This window comes from Cricetulus griseus, chromosome 7 (genome assembly GCF_003668045.3).
Source record: "Cricetulus griseus strain 17A/GY chromosome 7, alternate assembly CriGri-PICRH-1.0, whole genome shotgun sequence".
NCBI lineage: Eukaryota > Metazoa > Chordata > Mammalia > Rodentia > Cricetidae > Cricetulus > Cricetulus griseus.
Window position 1 is genome coordinate 119805558 of NC_048600.1, and position 25357 is coordinate 119830914.

Genomic DNA, 25357 nt, shown 5'->3' on the forward strand with positions numbered 1-25357 from the left:
AAGTGTGGCAGTGCTTATCTGTAACCCCAGCACTCAGAAGGAATAAGCACAAGGATTGCTGGACGTCTAACATTAGCCTGGGCACACAGCAAGTTTAAGGCAAGTCTTACATATCGAGGAGCCCTTGTCTCAAAAAAAAAAAAAAAAAAAAAAACCATGAAATGTAGATTTTAATACTTTAAAATGATGAGCTGACGATGTAGTTCAGTGATAATGTTCTTGCCTAGCATGCATGAGGCTCTGGGATCAATTCCCAGCACTGTAAAAACCAAAGTAACAGAGTTTAGAATAAATTTCTTGGTTCCTACTAAAATTTGTAACCTTTTAGAAGTGATATTAAAATGTTTTCACCAGGCAGTGGTAGTGCACACCTTTGATTCCAGACAACTGGAAAGCAGAGGCAGGTGGATTCCTGTGAGTTCCAAGACAGCTAGCTACAGCAGTTACACAGACCTGTCTTGAAAAACCATACAAACAAGAATCAAGTTTCCTATACTCTGTCATGGTTTGGGAGGAGAGTCTAGTGCCTTTTCCAAAGTCAGAATGGGCAAATTTGAGAGACAGAACATTAAGAAAGCATGAAAACACAGTAAGTCTAAAACTTCCCATTAATTTGAAAATCTGAACAGTTATAAAAAAATACACTGGATCCTGCCAATGGGGCAAACCTTTGGGTCACACAAGTTTTAACAGCATGCCAATATGAAATGTAATATAAAACCCTGTCTAGAGAAACCCTGTCTAGAGAAACCCTGTCTAGAAAAAACAAATAATAATAACGATGATGATCACTAAGCTGGTTAGTTTTCAAACAGGAGAAAAAAAAATAAGTGAAATTTCCAGAATGTTGAGTTTGTTTGTTTATTTACTTATTTATTTATTTGGTTTTTGAGACAGTTTCTCTGAGTATCCCTGGCTGTCCTAGAACCCTGCTTCTGCCTCTTGAGTGCTGGGATTAAAGAGATGCAACACTACAAGGCAGGAGTATTGTTTTTAAAGACAGGGATTTCATGTACCTCAGGCTGGCTTCAAACTCACTATGTAGCTAAAGAGGATCCTGAATACCTGATCCCCTTGCCTTTAACTCCCAGTGCCAGCCTGAGGTACCACTGTGCTTGGGTTGGTTGGATATTTAATTATTTATTTTGGTTGATGAGGGTTTTTTTTATTTTATTTTTTTTTTAGATTTTTTTTACGATTTATTTATTTCTTTATTTATTATGTATACAGTGTTCTGCCTGCAGGACAGAAGAGGATGCCAGATCAGATTACAGATGGTTGTGAGCCACTATGTGGGTGCTGGGAATTGAACTCAGGTCCTCTGGTAGGGCAGCCAGTGCTCTTAACCGCTGAGCCATCTCTCCAGCCTGGTAGGTTAATTTTTTTTACATGTAATTTATTATTTCATGTGTATGTGTGTGGACCTGAGTGTAAGTATGTATACCAAGTGCATGCAGGTACCTAAGAGGCCATCAAATTCTCTAGAACTGGAGTTACAGGTGGTTGTAAACAGCCTGATGTGGGTAGTGGGAACCAAACTTGGGTCTCCTCTGAAAGAGCAACTTAACTGCTGAGTCATCTCTCCAGCCCCAGAAGACAAGTTCTAGCTACATAGCCAAGACTGGCCTTGAACTTTTGAACTTGATATCCTCCTCCCCCTTCCTCCTGAATGCTGCATGTAAATCCATGGACTGGAGTGGATTATGTTTTAGAATGATATAACTTCAAGATTTTTAAATACAGCTCACGTCTCTCGTTAATACCAAGCTTCACACAACATCTTTACATTACATATATCCACATAAATTAAAGTACAACATTTGCATTTGTAATACGTGACAAAGTCACGTCTACTATGTGGAGGTAGGTGGTATGAAATGGTATCCTAGCCAAACCTGGCCTCAGCCTCCCAAGTGCTTGAGTGATATGCATGTGATACTGTGTCTAGCTTGTGATTTTTACAAATGTAAACTTACAACTAGTGAAACTACTTTTGTTATCCCTAACCATTGACAAGCAAATTACATGTAAAAGGTTTGTGTAAGGAGGATTTACATTTAATATATTTTCCCCCCTTCTCAGCTTAAAAACAGAAATTATCAGTAATCTTGTTTATAGATACTTCCGGGGATAACTACCACAGAATTTTTTTATGTAGCTACTTTAGCAGTTTTCCATCTATGGATTCAAAGTCTTAGTGTATCTTTGAGAACTAAAACTTTTCTTTCTGATAGATTCATAATAAAATTGTTTTAATCTAAATCCTGCTCTACATCAAGTGGGAAACAGCAATTGATTTCTCTAAAGTAAGATGCCCCAAAGCTGCCTGCCTTAGAGTCCTAGAGCACTACACATCTTGATAATCTAAGACTGAGCCATTCCCTCTGGGAGTGGAAGACAGTCTACTAGACCATTTCCAACAAAGCATCTTGGGAGTAATGATTTCTCCCCTTTTTCTAGTTAATGCTACTCTACCAGTGCTCATTTCATGTCATTGTTTTCTAGTTAGCACAGATTTCTATGCATTAAACATTCAACAAAGTACTAAGAAATTACTTTTAACAGAATATTGCCTTCTTACTAAAAAATTAGTTTCTGAATTGTTTTCACAAAATTAATAATACTCACACAGTCTATCTCAGTACTCTACTGCATTTGGATACTTTTAAGAGAATTCCTTCCTAAAGGATCAATTGTTCTTTACAATAACAAGTCTATTTTTTTCCTTTTTCCACTCCATTTTTGTGTTACGTTATATCTGTATTTAAGTGTGGTCTATGTGTATGTAGAGAGGAGGGCTGGGGGTGTGCACATGGGAACTAAAGGAGGGTACTCTGTGTCTTCTATCGCTCTTCACATTACTCCTTTGAATCAGGGTCTCTTTCTGAACATGGTGTTAGGATTTACAGGGAGGCAGGCTAGAAGACAGCAAGCCCCAGAAACAAACCCTCCTGTCTCTGGTTTCAGCACTAGAGTTATAGGCATGCATGGTACCATGCTTGGTACCATGATGGCTTGCTACATGGGTACTGGGATCTGAACTGTGGTCCTAGGGCTTGCACAGCAAGCCCTCTTAACCTCTGAACTATCTCTTTACCCCTGTATTATATGTATATATTTTTAATTAAGTTAAGCTGATCCTGGACCACTGTAGCATTTTACATGATTCATATATATTTCATGCCAAAACAAGGTATTCAGAGGTATTTAGAGGGCTGGGGCTGGAGATCAGTTGGTAGGGAACTTGCCTACCATATATAAAGCCCTGGATTTGAGGCACAGCACCTCACAAAGCATGCACTCAGGAGACAAAGGCAGCAGGATAAAAAGTTTAAGGTCAGCTTTGGCTAGACAGCAAGTTTAAGAACAGCCTGGGCTACATGAAAAAAGAAAAAGAAATTTAGACCTATGGTGGTTTAAATGAAGCTAAAACTCAGAATTTTAAATCCCACACTTACCTACAATCTGTCCTCGAACTGTATCATTGTCATTTGGCCCCAGTTTGCATAGATCCAACCTCTGATCTATTCAAATAAAAAGTTAGCTGGTATCAGAAATTCTAACATCTATAATCTATGTGATACTTAATTTTCACAAATCATTGAAAATCAGATCTATATTTTTTCAGATCTATATTTTTAAAATAATCATTTAATTATAAAATGAATGTTTAAAATTCTCTAGCTGAATATATAGTTAATCTAAATATCACAGCAAGTTTTAACAAATCTAGAGAAATACCATGAAGCACTACACTGGTAATAAGCTGCTCTCTCCAACGCTTTCAGACCACTTCAATCTGAGCCTTGGCACCTCTCAATAGTTGTTGGTCATACACAATTTATAGCTGAGTCCTGGCTTTCTCATATATAACAGAAACTACCTAATGATTTTTCAAGGATTAAATCAGATTATTATATAAAACTCTCAGTAAGTACCTGGCATGTAAGTACTCAATAATGTCACCTGTCATTATTTTTTAACATAACCCTGCCAAAAGATACACAAAACAAGTATAAATAAGAAGCCAAGGAAGAAAAAAAAAAAAAAGCCTGTTTTTAGGGGGCAACTCCACTCAGCCTCAGTCCTCCCATTCCAGACACTGCCCCTGAGAAAGCCTGTCCAGAGTCAGCTCCTCCTCCTGAGGTGCTCAAGACCACGCCTACAGGCTGGTTCTCCCTTGTGGTTTCTCCTCTTTCCCTGGGATCACCCGGGAATGCTTTGCTGAGATTAAACCTGGACTTTTAATTATTAATTTGGCTCAGTCTGACTGGCTGCGTCAGCGAAGAGACTTACTATTGAGGTATAGAAACTTAACAGTAAGCTCTAGGCTTGACTTAATCTTTCTTTCAGATTCCTGCTGAATTGGACAGCGTAACAGTTTGCATCCACATACAGAACTTTGTCAAGCCAGCATCTCTCCCCTATTGCTCATTACCCTGCCAACCCAGGAGCTAAGATTTTCTCAGCCACTTAATACCTTGAGTTCCTCTGATCCAGAACCTGCAATTTAGTCATCGCCCTCTTCTATAACAGGTCAATATTTATACATCTCATTGTGACATATTAACATTAAAAAAATCATCTCTTAATACATCTAGTATTCAAAACTAAACGTATACTGGTTGTGTTAACTCATTTCCTTAGATAAAATTCATGTGAGTTTCTTTATCAGCTCAGGCATCCTAGATAATAACTGGCATTTTTTATATTATATAAAAATTTTTTATAGAAACATACAAATAAAACATCTGCTGAAAAGGGTACTTCCAACTATGTCCCAATAAAAAGACACCCCCTTGTCAGGTCCAAAAGTAACTGGACAAATTAACTGTGGTGCCTATTAGCATACCAATGCACATGTTGGCCTACAGGCTCTCAACACTGAAAATACCTGTTATAGACTCTTCTCAGCTCCTCACACCCAGTCCCCTACCCTAAACTTCTCCAGCTCATAGGATTCCCTTCCCCCCAGCTTCCTATGTAACTCTGCCATTTTAGCCACTGGCCCTCTTGGTGCTCTTTCTCTCTTCTGTCTTCCTCTCTTAGAGGTCCTCCACTCTTGCCCACAACCTCCTCTTTGCTCACAGTCTAATCTGCTGCACATGTCTAGTCTACTACTTTCTCTCCCTGCTCTGGACTCTTCCAGATGCCTCTGGCTGTACTCTCCCTCACATGTATAACTAAAACCTTCCCCTCAGCCATACTTTGAGTGGCCATGACCTCACTTTATACAACCCCTTCAAAAGATTCTTTGTCACTGGGTTACATGAAATAGATATGGTAAGTCAATTTATCAATTCACTATAGAAATCAATCATTTCTTTCTTTCTTTCTTTCTTTCTTTTTTTTTTTTTTTTTTTTTGGTTTTTTTCGAGACAGGGTTTCTCTGTGGCTTTGGAGAGGCTGTCCTGGAACTAGCTCTTGTAGACCAGGCTGGTCTTGAACTCACAGAGATCCACCTGCCTCTGCCATCCGAGTGCTGGGATTAAATCATTTCTAATGTCTTTGTTTTCTAATATGAAGGAAGGTGAGAAACAGACTACAGTTTTATTCTCAAAATGTTTTTAAACTTTTATCATAGTTTTATATACTCTACCATTTTATCTACTAATAATTGTTCCTTATTTGCCACTTAACTGAGTCCAATCCCCTAAATAAAAACTCACTTCCATTTCAAAAACCCACCGAAACTAGTGCTAAAAAAAATTAAAAATATATATTGACACCTTTCTTTCTAATCTTCTACATATCAATCACTTCTCTTTTTTTTTCTTAGTAAAAATTGTTCTTTCACAATTTCATTCATGTATGTTGTAAGGACTCAGGCATTATGCTGGCCTGTGCCTGTCACCTGACAGAATGCACTCAGGCAGAACCCTGGTCAGCCCAGGGTTCCATGATTGCTAGTCAGCACATAGGTGCAAAGGACCCCTTTAAAAGAGAGGCCCCACCCACTCTTTCTGCTGTTCCCCTGGGGCAGACAGGGCTCTTCCTCTCTCCCTCTTCTCTTCTGTCCTCTCTTTGTGTCTTTTTACCTCTGTTCTCTTTCCCTCCCCTTTCTAATAAAACTTCTCACTAAGCTCTGTTTGCCTGGCACGTTTGTCCCTCTGCCTCGTTCTCACCTGCCATGAATCTGCCAAGGTCCCTCATGTGCATTATTCCTAATGTACATCCTACTTCCTACCCACTCCTACCACCCCTCCATCTCTTTTCCCTAACAAATCTCTTTCACCTATTTGCCAACTCTGTGGTTTTGCTTTGCTTTGTTTTTAAGTGACTCACATAGTTTAACTAAGGCTGTCGTCTGGTAACTCCAAGTTTGTAGCTCATCATGAGAGCCTAGTGGGTTCACCAGTGTAGGTAACTGCCAAAGAGGTCAGCACTGGCTAGTAGGGCCCCATGAGTCTCCACAGCTGATTGTTAGGAGGGCTGAGCCTCCGTGCCCCCAGTGCCAGTCTACATACACAGCTGTTGTGGGTTTGTGGTCACTGTGCCAGGTTGTGCTTAGCAGGTGCATTTTGGAGCTCCTGTCCCCATCCTGTGCCTCATACATTTATTCCAGCCCTCTTCCTCAATGCTTCCTGAGCCTTAAAGGGATGGTGCAAATTTCTTGTCTAGCGGTCAGGACTGAGCCATCCATTGTTCTCAGTATCCTGTGCTGTCACGGGTCTTTGCATTTATACAAGGAGGGGGTTCTCTGTTTAAGGATAAGAGCTGCCTTCTTCTGGTTTGAGACAAGCCCCAAATGTCAATCACTTCTCAACAACACAAATTCACTGGAAGCTAAGCATCATCACTGATTTACCTCTAGGATCACATCCTTACAATGTTTCATTTTTGGAAAAAAAAAAATTACATTTAAGTATTTATTTAGTGTATGCTGAGGAAGAGACAGAGAAAAGCGAGGGGGGGGAAACATTTTGCCAGACCAAATGTTTCAATTTTTTTCATTAAATAAATATAGACCAGCAATCATATATATATATATATATATATATATATATATATATATAGTTTTTGGACATGTACTACATAAAAGTTCTCATACATATTTTCTAATTAAAAAAAAAAAATTACTCACAACCAGTGTCTTTGAGGCGGTTGATGGCATTGGAAAGAAGACGAACACAACCAAGAAATCCAGCACCTTGCTTCTTATGGATCTTCTTATGATTCCATACGCTGATTGTAACTGAATCAGACTTTCCGATGTATCTACGAGACAAAACAGCTACATGAATGACTTGGTAATTATAAGTAGTATAAAATTTCACTTTTTAACATCCCAAAGTCATAGATATATTTCAGGGTACAGCTAAAAGAAGCAAATTGTCTTGAATTCATTCAATCCAAAGAACTGGACTTAAATGTTAAAAATAATTTTTAATATAATCCCTTTTTTACAATCTTAGGTTGTGAAACTTTTTTTTTTTTTTTAAAGGAAAAGATGTTATTTTAGGGTTTGGGAATGTCACTCAGATGTAGAGATTGCACTCGCCTAGAAAGTGCAAGGCCCAAGGTTTGATTCCCAGCACAGCCAAAAGAAAAAGAAAAGAACACAAAAATCAGTAGCTACTATTTTATAGCACTAAGGCATTTTATAATGATTATAAGACTAAAAATCCTAATAACTTTTATCACAGTCACACTTTAGACATATTTTAATTATTACCTCAGACACTTAAGTAGTTCACCTTCAAGAGGCACTGTCAAGGCTGATAGACCAAAAATCTGACCTACCTGTTATATTTTTAAATGCTGCAGAACAAAAGCTGTTTGTAACGCTTTTCCCCTGCTTCTTTCCTATATGCAGGCCTTGAGCGAGCAGGACTCTTGTAGATTTCACTTCACTGCCTGCAGACAAGCAGAGCAGGGAAAAGCGTTACTGTACTTGTCTGTGCATATGTCTGCAAGTATGTAAAAGCTCTATAATGGCCAATTATTAACATGGCATCAAGTCATGCAAAAACATGGTTAATAACATAATCATGTGAGTAGAATCTAACTTTCTTTCAGTGATTCTAAGAGGTCAAATTTTTGGTCCAGCAACCTTGATCTTACACTATCATTCAATAAAACAAAAACAAGGAACATGGAAGATTCACCTGAGCCCTGGATCCAGTTGTGTCTAAAGAATGCTTGCCCTGGAAACTTGTATCATGCAAGTCCTTTGCTTTTGTTGCTATTATTGTTTTGAGGCACCATCTCACGCAGCCCAACCGGGTCTTGAACTCACTGTGTGGACCAGACTGACCTTGAACTTCTGATCTTGTTTTCATCCCTCCAGTGCTGGATTACAGGCATGTATCACCACAACCATTTTTATGTAGTGCTGGGGATCAAACCCAGGGTTTCATGCATGCTTGGCAAGTATTCTACCAACTAAGTTATATGCCCAGGCCTTTGTTTTGTTGTTTGTTTAACCCAAGCTAGCCTTTAACTTTCCTGCCTCTAACTCCCAAATGGTGGATTACAGGTGTGGGCCGTCAAACCTGGCTCTAAAACTAAGCTAATTTGTATTAGGTCTATTGTTTAAAAATGAAATGTTCTAAACTATCTTTTAGTATGTATGCATTAATTTTCAAATATGACTACCGGATATATACTGTTATGTAACTACTGCATGTTATAGCACATAACAAGTAACACCCCAAAACAAGCACTTAAAAAATTATATTAATGTTTCCTAACTTGTTTGCAGTTATTCCAACATATTGACTTCTGAGGTCTTAGGGTAGCCCACTATTGGCCTAAGGAACTTTATTTAGTACAATGTATCAGCATATTCTTTCTGCATACCATGATACAAAAAAAATAATTTCTAAACTATAATAATTTCCTAAGTATGGGCCTTCTGAAAATAACTGAATTACTAAAAATAACTGTAAGTACTTAAAGTTTACAAGCCAAAAGCATTTTATCAAAATTACAGAGTCAGAAACTAATTAGAAATTTCATTTAGGCAGTCTCTGCCTTCATTTTAAGAAAAACTCGTGTAATTTAATACAAATGGCTAGAAGGAAAATTAATTCCTTTAAACCTGTAAGTTAAACATGTTTGGTGTTGTTGCTATTTTCAGGATGGGGTCTTGCTCTGTTGTCCAGAGGTGCTGAGAACTTGCAATCCTCCTGAATAGACAGTACTACAGGAACAAATCACTACACTCAGCCTTAAGTTAAATAGAAAGCTCTATTCTATTAGAAGCTCAACTTCCACAAGTATAACATTTATAAACAAAATTCAAGAGGTTCTTATGGTGATATTTTGTTTGTGTTTTAACAAATAAAGCTTGCCTGAAGATCAGAGTACAGAGGTAGCCACGAGTTAGCCATAGAGGCCAGGCAGTGCTGGCACACACCTTAAATCCCAGCACTCAGGAGGCAGAGGCAGATGGACCTCTGTGAGTTCAAGGCCACACTGGGCTACACAAGACTGATTCCGGTTTTAGACTGTTTTAGGATAAACAGACTGCCGGTGATGGCTCACACCTTTAATCCCAGTACTTGGGAGTCACATGCCTTTAATCCCAGAACTAGGGAGGTGGAGACAGGAGTGATATGGCTTGGCAGATGGGAGGAGACAGGAACTCAATGCATTCAGTCTGAGGTGTTGTAGAGACAGCATTCAGTATGAGGATTCCTAGAGACAGGATTGCCCATTTGTTCTGAGGATTCAGTAGAGGTAAGAACCAATGGCTGTCTGCTCTGCTTCTCTGACCTTTCAGCATTTGCTCCTATATCTGACTCAGGGTTTTTATTATTAAGACCAATTAGAATTTGAACTACAGGTTCTAACATAAGAAATTTCTCTATAGGAGAAAGTAATATAATATATGCAGTTAAAATAAAAATGTTATACTTTCCCCTCCATTGCACCTTGAAACATGTAAGACAGACCTCCCTAGGCAGCCAGTTAATAGTAACTATACAGGTAAGTGCCATTGAGTATGTGAAAAGGCAAACTGAACCTACAGGAAGTACAGCTGTAACTTCTTCAACATACGTTTACTTCTTTTCACTGTGTGTGTGTGTGTGTGTGTGTATGTATGTATGTATGTATGTATGTATGTATGTATGTACACATATGAGAAGGCCAAAAGAGGGCACTAGATCCCCTGGAGTGGATGTAACGGGCAACTGTGAGCTGCCAAACATGGATGTTGAAAACCAAACAACAGTGTTCTATCAAGTGCTCTTAACTGCAGAGACATTTCCCCACCCGGTAACTTTTTTTATTTTAACCATTTTATTTCTTTTATTTGTGTGTAGAGGGGTGGTATGTGTGGGTACAGGAACATGTGCTACAGAATATATGTGGAGGTCAAAGGATGACCTATGGGAATCAGTTCAGTCTCCACCATGTGGGTTCCAGGGACAGAACTCAGGTCATGAGGCTTGCAGCTTGCCAACTCTTGCTAGAACTTTCTTTTCTTAAACAACAACAACAACAACAACATTTTTTTTCCCCCTTTTGTAGCTCACTACCCAACTTTCACCTGGAGAATACCTTTTTCTCTCTCCATATAAACTGCCATGTGCGTGCGTGCGTGCAAATAATCCAAAGCACTTTTCCACTGGGTTTGGTTCCTCTTTTATAAATGTCAAATCATAAGGTTGAGCCTGTAGTGTTGGAAGCTTGCAATCCTAGCTATTCAGAAGAGTGAAATAGGAAGATTCCAAGTTCAAGGCCTGACTGAGTAACTTAGTGAGACCTATCTCAGATAAAATACATACAAGTAAAAAAGGGGGTAAGGGGGACGTGGTACAGTTCAGGGGTAGAATGCTTGTCTACCATGTTTGAGACCCTAGGCTCAACCCTTGAAAAAGGAAAAGAAAAAGACCAAACTATATTATATACAAGCTGAAAACATTTTCCATGATTCTTCTCAAAGATTATATTAATTCTGTGCTTCATTTCAAATTAATCATTGACACCTACAGGTCATAATGCTGATTCCACTTTGGATCAAGTGTGTTCTTCACAGTATCTGTAGAATGGCACTGCCCAGAACCATCAACTACCACCTTAGCAAATGGATCAGGGAGTCCTGTGAAAAAAAGGGAAGTGTTTTAAACTGAAAATACTTTGACATGTAAAATAAAAGATTACTTAAGGATTACCATTTGCTATAAGGTATTTCCCATTCTTTAATTCTTTTATAAAATTTTAGCATTCAGACACACAGATACACACACAGAGGCCTACTTTAAAGCAAACATTGAAATCACTTCCACATTTGATATCAAAACTGTATTTTTTCCCCTTGTTCCCAACTCAGAACACTCCATTAAACACTACCAGGGTCTACTGAGTGGATGCCTGGGTGCTTGAGTATTGTAAGGAGCTACTGAACTCTCAGAAGGAGAATATTCAAAATATCCACTCTCTTTCCAAACAACTGTCTTAGTAACTCATTTAAAGAGCTTATTAAGCACAGGCTGTCATACAGAACATTAACATCACAAAAGTCAAACTAGCTAAAAGCTGTTACTGAATAACCAACAACAAGTAATAAGAGACCCAATAGAAAGGAAATGAAAATGGCAAACATGGGAGAGGGGACTGACAGGAAGTAATTATTTGGCTGTACTGACTAAAAGAGCAAACACAATGGGGACTATTCGAAATGCTTCATCTTAAATCTTCACAATAGTCCTCTAATGGAGATGGATGTTGTTAATCCATATTTTACTAATGAAGAACAAAAATATTAAATAACTAGCTCAATGTTACACAATGAAAAGTATGGACAGTCTAAAGCAGTGGTTCTCAACCTATAGGTTGTGACCCCTTGGGAGTGGGGATCAAACCATCTTTTCATAGGGGTCACCTAAGACCATCAGAAAACACAGACATTTACATTACAATTCATTAACAGTAACAAAATTACAGTTATGAAGTAGCAATGAAAATAATTTTATGGTTGGGCATCACCACAACACAGAGAACTGTATTAAAGGTGGCAGCATTAGCAAAGTTGAGAACCACTATAAGTTTAGACTCTGAACCTTTGTACACACAGGCTAGTTCTCAACTACCAGGTTAGCCTGGTCTGCAGAGTGAGTTCTAGGACAGCCAGGGCTGTTACACAGAGAAACCCTGTCTCAGAAAAACACACCACACACACACACACACACACACACACACACACACACAGAGAGAGAGAGAGAGAGAGAGAGAGAGAGAGAGAGAGAGAGAGAGAGAGAGATTGAGACTCTATTTTTGCTTGAATGAAGGAGAGGGGGTTAGCACCATCCAACAAATCCATTTTGGTTTTCAATGATTTGATTCAGCCTCTATAAAATATTTTAATAAAGATGGGAGTGAGGGGCACGCCTTTAATCACAGCACTCAGGATGCAAAGGCAGGCAGATCTCTTGAGTTTGAGATCAGCCTGGTCTATAAAGCAGGTTCCAGACACTCGGGGCTACACAGAGAAACTCTGTCTTGAAAAACAAACATTTTTTTTTGGGGGGGGGGGGCTGGGATCATGACACAAGACAAGACCCAGCTCATACAAATTTTAAAAAAAATAAACTGGCACCAATGAAACATTCCAAAACTTCTATAATGTATAAATGAAAAGATGTGTCATCAACCTAATTGTAGAATCTACTAGATAGACAACTTATTACAAAATCCTTTGCCTGCTGCTTCACAGCTGAAATGTTTCCTGCTGAAATTGTGAGGGAAGGGGAAGAGACTGATATTTAAAGGTCAAGAAGCTTGAAAACAGCTCCAAAGTATGAATTAAAAAACTTTTCACAGCAAGGGTTATGCCTGGAAATAAACAGCACCACCTCACATATAAATTAGCATATAAAAACCACATGATAGATTTTCCCCCACCCTGAGGAGAAATATACATTTATTTCCTTAAGTTATACTTGTGTTCTACCTTAAAACAGACTTTAATCATTTTTTTAATCATTTAACACAGTTTAAATCACAAACAAAAACTATTAACAGCTGTCCTCTAGGGACTGGAGAGCTCGGTGATTAAGAGCACTTGCGACTCTTGCAAAAACCCAGGTTCAGTTCCTAGCACTTACATGATGGTTTACAACTGTCCATAATTCCACTTCCAGGGAACCCAGTACCCTCTTCTAGTCTAAGGGTACCGGGTTGCAGGCAGAGCACTTACATACATACAAGCAAAACACTCATACACGTAAAATTAAAATCTGGAAAGCTGGCCAAGGGTGAGCCTCAAGTCATTTCCATCCTTGGCTAACTCCTCTGGAAGGCTAAAGAGCTGGCTTGTTGCTGCTCCCCTTTCTAGGTTAGCAGGTACCTTCCATTCTAAGTTTCAAAGATAACAATGCTGCCTCTAAACCTTATGCATGAAGCAAGCTCATACTCAAAAACTACTTTTGGCAGTTTTTCCTGTCTACATCAATGAAAAAAGAATTTCCTTCTCTCACCTAATACTCAAGTACAGTATAAAGTATCAAGTATCACTGTCAGTTCTTAGAGGCTTACAAAGAAAGATTCTTGCAGATTTCTGAGGAACACTGAGACAAGAATATCTGGATGTTTTATGAGGGAAGCTGTGACTGGGGCTCTGGGGAAAGGGAAAGAATTTGAAAAGGAAGGAAGTCTGAAACAAAACACAGAGGATTTTTTTCTTCAAATTGTGAGTAAATGTCTTAGAAGTGTGCCTGCCTCACTTTTGTTCTGGTCAGCACCACATCCAATCCTTCTTGCCACTTTGCAGTTTTGCCAAGACAAACCCTACATCAACTCAACCTTAGGAGAATCTTTAAAAATTACACCTTGGCTTTTAGTTTACTAGTGATAAGGAGCTACAATTGAGCAGCAGCCCAGGAGAGAATAAAATGGGCGTTAGCAGACACAGTTGGGGAGTTCTGTGGCCTTTGGGCCCTCCTCTCCTGTGAAATGTTTGTGGGGCAGACAGTACATCATACAAAGTGAGAGGGTACTCCAACTGTCCTCACCTGCTTCAAGTTAGCCTATTTCACACTTCCCCATATAAGCACAAAGATACCATAAACATCCATAACTATAGTTATACAAAATTATGTTCTTTAAGCTTAAAGTCAAGTTCTACTATAGAAAGACGTAAAGTAATAAATGAAATTTAAGTATGTATTTACAATGTGTCAAGAATTACTACTATTCCTATGTGAAGAATATTTTGCCTGCATGTAAGGCTGTGCACCACATGCATGCAATGCCTGTGGAGGCCACAAGATGGTGTCAGATCCCCTGGAATTTGAGTTAGAGGGTTGTGAGCCTCCATGTGGATTCTGAGAATCAAACCTGGACCCTCTGGATAAGCAGCCAGGTGCTCTTAATCACTAAGCCATCTCTCCAGGCCTGAGATTTACTATTCCTTTTAACCAACCTGAAAATTACCTAATGTCACACTAAATACCAAACACGCTGTTAGCTGACAGAAGTTAGATTTTAAAATCTAATAAAACAATTCTAATTTCAAATACTTTACATGTAAAATTTTTGACTAAAAGTTTTTAATTACAATCTTGTGACTGTTACTGAATAATTTAAAGCTAGTGTAAAGTATGAAATTACAAGGTTAAAATTAAAAACAAAGCTAAGTGTGGTGGTGCACTCCAGTAATCTGCTTGCAGAGACTACACAGTAGGTTCAAGAATTCAAGGTTAGACTGGGCTACCTGAAAGCCTGTCTCAAAACAAAAGCAACAAGTACAAAATGAGGAAGAGGAAAGAGATTATGAACTAAGATTTTTTTATAATTTATTTCTTTTTATTTTGTGTGCATTGGTGTTTTGCCTACATATGTGTCTGTGTGAGGATGCTGGATCCCCTGGAACCAGAACTACAAGCAGCCGTTAACTGCCATGTGGGGTTGTTAGGAATAGAACCCAGGTCCTCTGGAAGAACAGTCAGTGCTCTTAACCTCTGAGCCATCTCTCCAGTCCAGGATTTTTAATACATAAAAGCGAACTTCCTAATTCTCTCTATAAAACTTAATCCCATATGAAGCTACAAAAATTTTCAAAACTTCTAGGCATTGTTAATGCCTGTAATTCTAATACTCAGAAGACAGAGACAGGAGGACTATAAATTCAAGACCATCTTAGGCTACATAGCAAAACCTGTCCTAAAAAAAAAAAAGAAAAAAAAAAAAGAAAAAGAAAGAAAAGAAAACTGCATTTAATTGGCAAATAGACTACATATGTGGAACCAATGCCTGCTCTGGAGACTGGCAGTAGTTTCTTTTCTACAACTCTGGAAACTCCAAGCAGACTCAATTTTCTACCTCCCAATAAATCCTGAATGCATGAGCGAATTTTCCTTAAAATGTTAAAGTAGAAGAGTATCAAAATATTTCTTAAACCTTTTCTACAAACCTAAACACCTGCCTTTATATACCTGCATACACACATTTGTATAAATGTGTAGAAATGGATAAAGAAAAGGGGTAAAGCAAAATCCCCAAATCCTCTAGATAAGTCTGGGGCCAAATGACTTGTAATTATAGCACTCATAACAGTCTGTTGTTGAATCCCTAAACCAGGCAGTTCTGAAAATACAACTCCCCAAAAATCTACACAGGATATACAGATTTGTAGTAAAGTTAATTTACTTACGGAAAAAATCCTTTTTCACCAAGTTTTTTGCACAGAGTACTGTAAAGAAACAAAAACAAATACATAGGAAATTAAATTAAAATGGTAAGACTTCATTGCTTCGTTTTTAAACATCGAAAACAGCTGTGGATAATTAAACTCTAACTACAGTGAGGTATGAAATACAATCATAAACTTTGAAGAGTCTAGCCAACAAAGTTGAGTATCAATGATTGCAACCTTAGCAATAATCACTAGTAACAGTAGAGGAACAAAATTATAAATCTGATCATTTTATAACAGGGATCCAATTATCTTCCACCAAGACCTATTCTTAAGAGGGAAATTTTTCATAAAGGACTAGAGTGTGGTGATATTTTGTTTATGATCTAACAAATAAAGCTTGCCTAAAGATTAGAGTGCAAAGCTAGCCATACTAGGTAGCCAAAGAGGTCTGGCAGTGGTGGCACACACCTTTAATCCCAACACTCAGGAGGCAGAGGCAGAGACAGAGGCAGATGGATCTGTTAGTTCAAGGCCGCCCTGGGCTACCCAAAATTGATCCAGTCTAAAGGAGAAACAGAGCTCACACAAAGGTGATCCCAGCACTTGGAGTGACACGCCTTCAATCCCAGTACTAAGGAGGTGGAGACAGGAAGGGCTATGTCTAGGCAGAGAAAGGACTAAGGTGGGAGGAGACAAGAGATCATAGCAGTCTGAGGCATCAGTCTGAAACAGTCTGAGGAAGCAGTCTTGAGAGGCAGTGCAGTCTGAGGACAGGATCTCCCCTTGGGTCTGCGTATTGGTAGAGGTTAAGAACTCTCTAGTGGCTGGCTGCTTTGCTTCTCTGTTCTTCAGCTTTCACCTCCTGATAGCTGACTCCAAGTTTTTTGGTTTTTTTGTTTGTTTGGTTTTGGTTTTTCGAGACAGGGTTTCTCTGTGTAGCTTTGGAGCTTATCCTGGCACTCGCTCTGGAGACCAGGCTGGCCTCGAACTCACAGAGATCCGCCTGCCTCTGCCTCCCGAGTACTGGGATTAAAGGCGTGCGCCACCAACACCCGGCTCCAAGTTTTATTATTAAATACCAATCAGAATTTGTGCTACACTAGAGAGATGGCTCAGTGGTTTAGAGTACTTTCACTTTCAGAGGACCACAGTTCAGTTTTCAGCACCCAGGTCAGACTGCTCACAAATGCCTGTAACTTGATTTCAGGGGATCCAATGCTCTGCTCTCTTCTGGACTCTAATCAGAGGTGAATGTGTGAACACATATGTATACATGCGCGCGCGCGCGCACACACACACACACACACACACACACACACACTTCATGCACGAATACACACAAATAAAAATGAATTAAAAATAAAAAGATCTATTTTTGAAGAAATCCGGTGGTAATGGGAAAATGGCTCAAAGGAGAAGATACATAAATTCAGGTTGACATATCTATTTAAGGATGAAATAATTTTCTAAAGAAGAGGAACATAAATAAAAATTTCCTGATATAATTTGATATTTTTTTAAAAAAACTAACATTCTGTGCTCTGTAGTCAAGAGTTTTCTGTTCTGCCAAGTCCCACTGCCCTTCAGTCCCAAATGAATATACTGATGCTTATATTAGTTAGAAACTGTTTGGCCAATGGCTAAGGCTTCTTACTGGATAGCTCTCTATTAATTATTAACCCATTCTTATTAATCTAAGTATTTCCACATGGTCTTATCCTACCAGAGAATGTTCCAGCATGTTACTCTTTCAGCAGCTACATGGTGTCTTTGTCACCACCTCTCCCCAGAATTCTGGTAGCCCTGTCTATACTTCCTACCTGGCTATTAAGAGAAACATATACAGAAGGACATTCCCCCATCAGTGCTCTTATCTAAATGACACAGAAACCTTACAGGAGAGACCTGCCTTCCCTCAAATACCTCAGTGACAAGATGGGTCACCCATATGCTGGCTAGACTGCACATGCCAGACTGACAGCCTTAGTCTGATCCCCAGGACCAACATGGTAGAAGAAGAGGGGCCAACTCCTGAAAGTTGTCTCTTTGACCTCCATACCCCACCCCAACACACACTCATCAACAAATATAATCTTAATGTAAATTAAAAAACTAAATATCTCAAATCTGAGTGCCTTGTAATGTGAATATATGCACAACCTTCTGAATCTACCAAAAATCATCAAATTCAACACTTTAAAAATTTATTTATGGACTGGAGAGATGGCTCAGCAGTTAAGAGCACTCACTAACTGCTCTTCCAGAGGTCCTGAATTCAATTCCCAGCAACCACATGGTGGCTCATAACCATCTATAATAGGATCTGATGTCCTCTTCTGGCACGCAAGTATACAAGCAGAGCACTCATACATAAAATAAAAAAAAATTAATTTTATTTTAATGTTATGTGTAAGAGTGTTTCTATGCATCAATATATGAACACACACATGTGTGCCTGGTGTCCACAGAGGCCAGAAGAGAGCATCAGATCCCCTGGAATTGGAGTTCTGGACTGCTGCAAGCCACTATGTAGGTATTGGGAATTGTAGAGAAGTCAGTGCTCTTAGCCACTGAACCATTTCTCCAGCCTTTATAAACGTCTTTAATTCAAACTTAACAAGGAGCCAGGAGGTGGTGGCAGGTGCCTTTAATTCCAGCACTTGAGAGGGAGAGGCAGTTGGATCGCTGTGAGTTTGAGCCCAACCTGATCTACAGAGCAAATTCCAGAACAGCCTGGGCTACACAAAGAAACCCTGCCTTGAAAAACAAACAAAAACCTTAACAAGGAAAGAGAAAAATAAAAAGTTTCATATACGTATAATTAAATATATAAAATATGAATAGTTTTTGGTTAATCCCTATGTACTTCTCAGTTTTAAAGGTTTATCATAACAACTTAAGTTTGACATATAAAAATCATTTAGTATAAATCTAAGAGGGGGCTGGAGAGATGGCTCAGAGGTTAAGAGCACTGGCTGCTCTTCCAGAGGTCCTGAGTTCAATTCCCAGCAACCACATGGTGGCTCACAACCATCAGTAATGAGATCTTGTGCCCTCTTCTAGCCTGCAGGTTTACATGTAGACATAACACTATATATATAACAAATAAATGAACCTTTAAAAATAAATAAATCAATCTAAGAGGCCTAACTATAGCTAATTACTTTTGAATAAATTAAACAACATCAGTGTAGGGATAAAGGTACTGACAATCACAATACCCTAAATCCCTAGGCTGCATCTTAGAAGCAAATTTTTATTTGTGGATTTCTGAGACAAGGTCTCAGTATGTAGCCCCAGCTGGCCTGTAACTTGCTATGTGGACAAGGCTGGCCTTGAATTTACAGAGATTAAAGGTGTGTGCTACCACACCTGGCAGTTTTGTTTATAAAAACAAAAATTCAAACATGAAAACTAAGACCATAAGTGAAATTACTAAGTCATAAAATGGATTCGGAAAAATTTCCCAAACCTTTATCAGCACAGAAATCAAGCCAGTAGGATCAATACATATATAACACATGCAAATCTTGAGTTATGGCCTTTAATAGTAATAACAAGATGATTTTTAAATCGCCATTCATTCTCTGATTCATGACTTCAGAGAAACAGACAATCTGAGAATTCCCCTAACTAACTTCCTGCCATAAACTTATGTTTTCATACTTCTACTTACAAAGTCTACACTGTTGTACAAGACTCTCTCTCCACCTGTACTCTGGATATCACTTCCCACATCTACTCATGGACCTTGAGGGCCACCACAGACATGTGGCCTTGTCTCCTCTCACTACTCAAGCTTCCCTCCATCTGTCTCTGCTCTTTCATTAGGTAACTTCAAGTAACTATAATCTGGCTCCACTTCTTTACTGTTCCTGCCCATCAATGCCTCAGCCCCACCCCCCACCCCCCACTATTTAGCTTTTTCCCTCATCACAGCCCTACATTACTTATCCAAAGCCCAGGGACTTAATTATCAAATCCAGCCAGCAGATACTCTGCATTCTTTGTTGCATTTACTCCCTCGGGGAAATTTTCCACGACTGACTGACTACTCACTCTTTTGGAAGCTATCTCTTCTTTTGATTCTATTTAACAGCATATTCTCAAATGGCATAAAACTCACTCTAAGACTTTCTTGCCATATTTGGTGTTCCATCCATGAAAGCTGAGGTTCTTTAAGGTATTGCCCTTCTTTTACTGTATATTCTTTTACTGTATAACTATGGGTTAGTGTAGTCCCAAAGTTGGGCATGGTGGTGAATGCCTTTGATGCCCAGACTTGAAGGCAGAAGCAGGTATATCTCTATGAGTTTGAGGCCAGCCAGCTCCACATAGAGAGCTCTAGGACAGCCAGAGCTAACAGAGAAATCCTGTTTCAAAAAAAAATAAAATAGATGCTCATCTTAGTTAACCTTGAAATTCTATGTAATCTGCTATTGATATTCTTATTTTTCTATAGAAAGAGCTCATACCTCTAAGAGGGCTCATAGTTTAGCAGAGTAATAAAACTCTTCCATCTCAGTAAATAAACATAAAAAGCCATTTTTCATATATTCTCCTGGGTCTTTGTCATTTACTTTATAGTTCTGATAACATCTAACCTTTAAAACTGAACACCTAGATCTCCAAGCCTCAGGTCCACAAAAGAAAGAATGCTCCTAAGCAAATCATATACCCCAAACTATTCCTCCACCAGTTTACTTTAAACAAGGCTGAGGTGTACTTCAGAAGTACTTGTTTAGCATGCACAAGACCACAGGTCCATTCCCCTGCCCAGAAAAGAGGGGCAGCTGGAGGGGATGGGTACTTTTTTTTTAAGATTTTGTTTATTTATTATGTATACAACATTCTGCTTCCATGTATATCTGCACACCAGAGGAGGGTACCAGGGATGGTTGTGAGCCACCATGTGGTTGCTGGGAACTGAACTCAGGACCCCTGGAAGAGCAGCTAGTGCTCTCAACCTCTGAGCCATCTCTCCAGCCCCAGGATGGGTATTTTCAACCAACAATATCACCTACATGAGAAGCTCTGGGATACCCTCATCTGTCTACTTCTCTTCAGCCAATTCAGCCACAGCAATTACTACAAGCTTCTAATTGGGTCTCTGTCTCAAGCCTCACCAGCTTCCAGGTGCCAACACAGGACACTCTATGATCTTTTCCAAACACCTGATTACGACCTTTCCTTTTCTTCTCCATTCTTAAAGGTCTCAGATCAAACATATTTTCTCTTCAAGGCCTTGGCTACTGCTTACCTACTCCCTGACTTCATTCTCATCAATACAACTCCCAGTTAAGTTCCCTACTATAAGATCTGGACTAATTCTCAAAGGTATTCTTCCATCTCTCACTTACCACACATTTCATATGCCCTCCCTCCACAAAACATCTGTCCCAAGCTTCTTCACCTACCCATTTTTTGCAATCTCAAAAGGAAGAAAACATTTTTGAATGAAACAGAACTCAAAGTGTTGCAAAACTTCACTAAAATGGTGATTATTTTTCTTTAAACAATAAAACATAAATTAAAAACTAGGTATGGTGGCACATTCCTTTGATCACAGCACTTGGGAGGCAGAGGCAGGCAGATCTAAGTGAGTTTGAGGTCAGCCTGGTCTACAAATCAAGTTCCAGGAAAGCCAGGACTGTGAGAAAAAAAACTGAGAGCTACAGAGAGATGGCTTATCAGTTAAGAGCACTGGCTGGCTGTTCTTGCAAAGGTTCGACTCCCTGCACCCACAAAGCAGTCCACAACCACCTGTAACTCCAGTTCCAAGTACCCAGTGTGATATCTGGCCTCCACAGTCACCAGGCACACACATGGTACACCAACATACATGCAGGCAAAATATTCATACACATAAAATAAAAATTTAAAATGATACTGAAAACTCAAAAGAATAAAAACTGGACACATTCTAAATTTGTGAAGAAATAATTCAGAAACTACAGGAAAGTTGGGCGTGCTAGTAAACACCTGTAATCCCAGCACTCAAGGAGGCTGGTGGGAAAGAGACTGGAGACAAACTGACTGACTGACTGACTGACTGAATAGAGGAAGAAAAGAAAGGAAAGAAGAGAAATCAGAGTACTAGAAGAAACAAGATTTAAAGCAAGAAACATCAGGACTGTCAAATGATTATTTTGTGTGCATATAGATGGAGGTCAGAGGTTGAAGTGAGGTATTTACCTCATTATCCACCTTATTTTTTGGTGGACATGGAGCACACTTATGTGGCTAGACTAGCTGACACCAGTAAGCCCTAGTATTTCTAGGGCTTAGTTCCCAGAACTAAGATTACAGGTTAGTGTGCTGTGCCTGTTTTTTGTTGTTGTTTTTTTTTTTTTTTTTTTTCCCCTAAAGTGCCAGGAATCCAAACTCTGATTATTATGCTGACATAGCAAGCACTTACCAACTTTAGCCTTCTCCTCAGCCCCAGATTATTATTCCTGGGACTAAATCTCATCAGCTTCAAATAGCTTTAAAATGTTTTTTATTTATTTGTTTGTGTATTGTGTGTCTGCATGAGTTTATGGCATCACATGCAATAGGTGTCCATGGAGGCCTAAAGAGTGTTGGATCCATGGGAGCTCAAGATACATGCAATCTTGGGCCACCAAATGTGGGTACTAGGAACTAGATTCAGGTCCTCAGGACTCACTAGTAACAGAAGAGCCATCCCTCCAGCCCCCAACTGATTTTTTTTTTAAGATTTTATTTATTTATTATGTATACAGTCTTCTGCCTGCATGCCATCATAGAGCACCAGATCTCATTCAAGGTGGTTGTGAGCCACCATGTGGTTGCTGGGAATTGAACTCAGGACCTCTTGAAAAGCAGTCAGTGCTCTTAACCGATAAGCCATCTCTCCAGCCCCCCCCAACTGATTTTTTGTAAGTGCTTTTTATATATACTGTTTAATGCTTTCAAAGCAACATCTTATATTTGTAACTCTGAAAGGGAGGATTATCAATATGTGATCTGAAAATGGTAATTTTATTCACTTGTATAAGTAAATTATTTTCATACTCTCTAGTCTTCATTGTACTGCTCTTGTTTCTTGAAAATCTACTTCAGAGATTAGAACCACAGCTCTCTGGCTTTTTCCATCTTCAGTACATTAATTATGGGAGAATTACTCCATAACCGTTCAAAGAATTCATGAATTTCAATATGACAAACTCCTGATTATGCAACTATTATTATGCAACCTTTGCCTAAGGAAGTATGTTTCTGAGGAATTTGTATATATGTTTTTAATCTATCATTTTTTGGTAACAGAACTATGTAAAATATAACCAAGACTGTTTAATTCTTGTTTTCTAAATGTTTCTCAAGAGAGACATTTACACACAATGTTAAGAGTGACATAGCAGGAGAGGGCCAATAGTTCAGACTTACTCCTATCCATCTTTAACATTTAGTAAACTTCTTATTGGAATAATATAAACAAAGGACACAGAAATGCTGATTGATTAAATTTTCACTAATTTTAATTAACACATTGCACTAGCTTCAGATATTATGCAATTATGTGCTAATTTTAATCAATGATAGCTACAAATGTAGCATATTAATACTATAGTACTACCACTGAAGTCCATTAGAGACAATGTCTCTAATGAGCCTAGAGCTGCATACAGATTAAATCTGCTATAGTACTTTGATAATGTTTAATATTCATCTCAAATTCCTCAAAGTGTTTCTATTCTTAAATCTGTACTTCCCAAAGTTGTTCTAGCTAGTCCATCTACCTCCTCTAAAGAAATAATAAGGTAACCAAATTAAGGAAAGTTGTATGATAGTTAATCGCCATTGTGAATTTTATTGGGTTTAGAGTTACCTAGGAGTAGGTGGGGCACACCTGTATATGTTTGTGAGATGGTTTCTAGAGAGGACTCATTAAGGAGAAAGATCAAACTAGATGTGGCTGGCATCAATCCATGAGCTTAGAACACTGGCGGTAAAAAAGAAAAGCCACCAAAATGCCCCGTCCCTGTGCTCTGCTTCCTGGCCCACCATGATGTGAGCTTCTCTGCTGTACTAAGTCCTCATACAATGTTGAGACTGACATCTCAGAAACCAAGAGCCAAAATAATCCTTCCTCCTTTAAGTTGCCCCTGCCCCAGCTATGATTTAAGTAACTAATAGAATAGTATGCTAATAATGTCTCTACATTTCACATGGATAGGGGTATAACCTTCTTGATATGCTTATAGAGAACAGAATAAACCAATTAATAATCAATTCTTTTTTACTGAGACAGTCTCACTGAGTTGCCTTGGCTGGCCTCTAACTCCTCATACAAACTAGGCTGGCCTCAAACTCAGAGATCTACCTGCCTCTGCCTCCTGAGTACTAACATTAAAGGCATGCGCCACAAGGCCTAGTTTCATTCTTTCATTTGACATTTCCTGAGTACTCACTTTATGCCAAGTACTATCATAGGTTCTGCAGATAAAGATACAACTCAATTATCATACCATAAATACCTTTTTTTTTTTGAGGGAGAAATTAGAATCCTTTTATGTAACCCTGCTGTGCTCAAAATCAAGATCTAGGGATTGGAGAAATGAACCAGCGGATAAGTGCACCTCTCTGGTCCTGCAGAGCACCAGAATTCAGTTCCCAGCATCATCCACAAGGTGCCTCATAACTACTTGAACTCCAGTTCCAGGAAATCTGATGCTCTTTTCTGACCTCTCTAGGCTTTCTACATATACACACTATACATACATACCTACACACACACACACACACACACACACACACACACACACACACACACTCAACACATGCACACATATACATAAAGTAAAATAAATATTTTTTTTATAAACCAAGATCCAGGTTTTTATAAACCTGCTTCAAATTCCTGAGTGCTGGGATCATAGGAATAGGCCACTACATTGGCTACAAATGTCTTCTGTTATTTTTGCAAGAAATGTTTTTAAATTTTTTCCAAAAATAACAACAAAAATCTTTTTATATGTATTTGAAGTAGTAACTGGAAAAAACACTTGTGGAAGGGCGGCTACCACACTGTGGGTTAAGTCACTAGTTTCTTTTTTTATTAGAAAGAAGTTGCCTACCTGCAACAAGCATCTGTAATAGTATCAGTGCAATGCCCAGCGGTAGTAACAGAATGGTAACAGAATGGAATGCCCTGCTGTTCTCGTAAGTTGTACTCATAATGAATGGTTGTCTGTGCTTAATTTCAATAAAGCTCCCAACTGCTCATTATATCCTTGCCAAAAATTCCCCTTCCTCCTCCAGACTGCAGTTGCATTCCAATTACAATGCACACTGGAATGAAGCTGTTCAAAGGGGGTAGAGGGAGATAGTCAGATATCCTTCTTTTCTTTGCTCCCAAACAAACAAACTTTCACAATACTGTTCCTGTAACTCAAAAGTTACAGAGAATATTTTAGCCAACATATTTTTCTGCACGTTCTTCAAACTTACGTTGGCACTGTAAAAAGTTAACATGGAAGTCCAGTTTAACACCTCTAAATGAAATCCCAACAAGCTGGCCCAGGCTCCAAAAAATATGCTTCTGTGCACCATTCCTTACCACTGACACATGACAGCAGCAGTTTAGAATTGCCACATGTTATTACAGGAGCTTAGACTATAGCTCTATTGACAGAAGCCTGTGTAGCACATTCAGGGCCCTGGATTCCATCCCCAGCACCACATAAACGAGGTGCGGTAGTATATGTCTATCCACAGAACTAGAGAGACCAAGACTGAAGGAACTGAAGT

At 38.9% G+C, this 25357-nt stretch overlaps 1 protein-coding gene across 7 annotated transcripts in view; it reads right to left on the reverse strand.

Annotated features, from left to right (window-relative positions):
• Smurf2 (SMAD specific E3 ubiquitin protein ligase 2) overlaps window positions 1–25357 on the reverse strand; it is a 100512-nt gene that overhangs the window by 42561 nt on the left and 32594 nt on the right. For 2 of the 7 annotated variants that reach the window (XM_027427785.1, XM_027427780.1), the window contains exons 1-5: window positions 24685–24799; window positions 15602–15640; window positions 10942–11050; window positions 7085–7218; window positions 3459–3524 (exon numbers count right to left, since the gene is read on the reverse strand). In XM_027427785.1, the coding sequence (XP_027283586.1) occupies window positions 3459–3524; window positions 7085–7218; window positions 10942–11050; window positions 15602–15640; window positions 24685–24784 (448 nt within the window). In that variant the 5' untranslated portion in view covers window positions 24785–24799. Of the gene's footprint in view, window positions 1–3458; window positions 3525–7084; window positions 7219–7743; window positions 7858–10941; window positions 11051–15601; window positions 15641–24684; window positions 24800–25357 lie in introns of those variants that run through there. The other 5 variants (XM_027427781.2, XM_027427783.1, XM_027427784.2 and 2 more) reach the window with 4 other exon arrangements.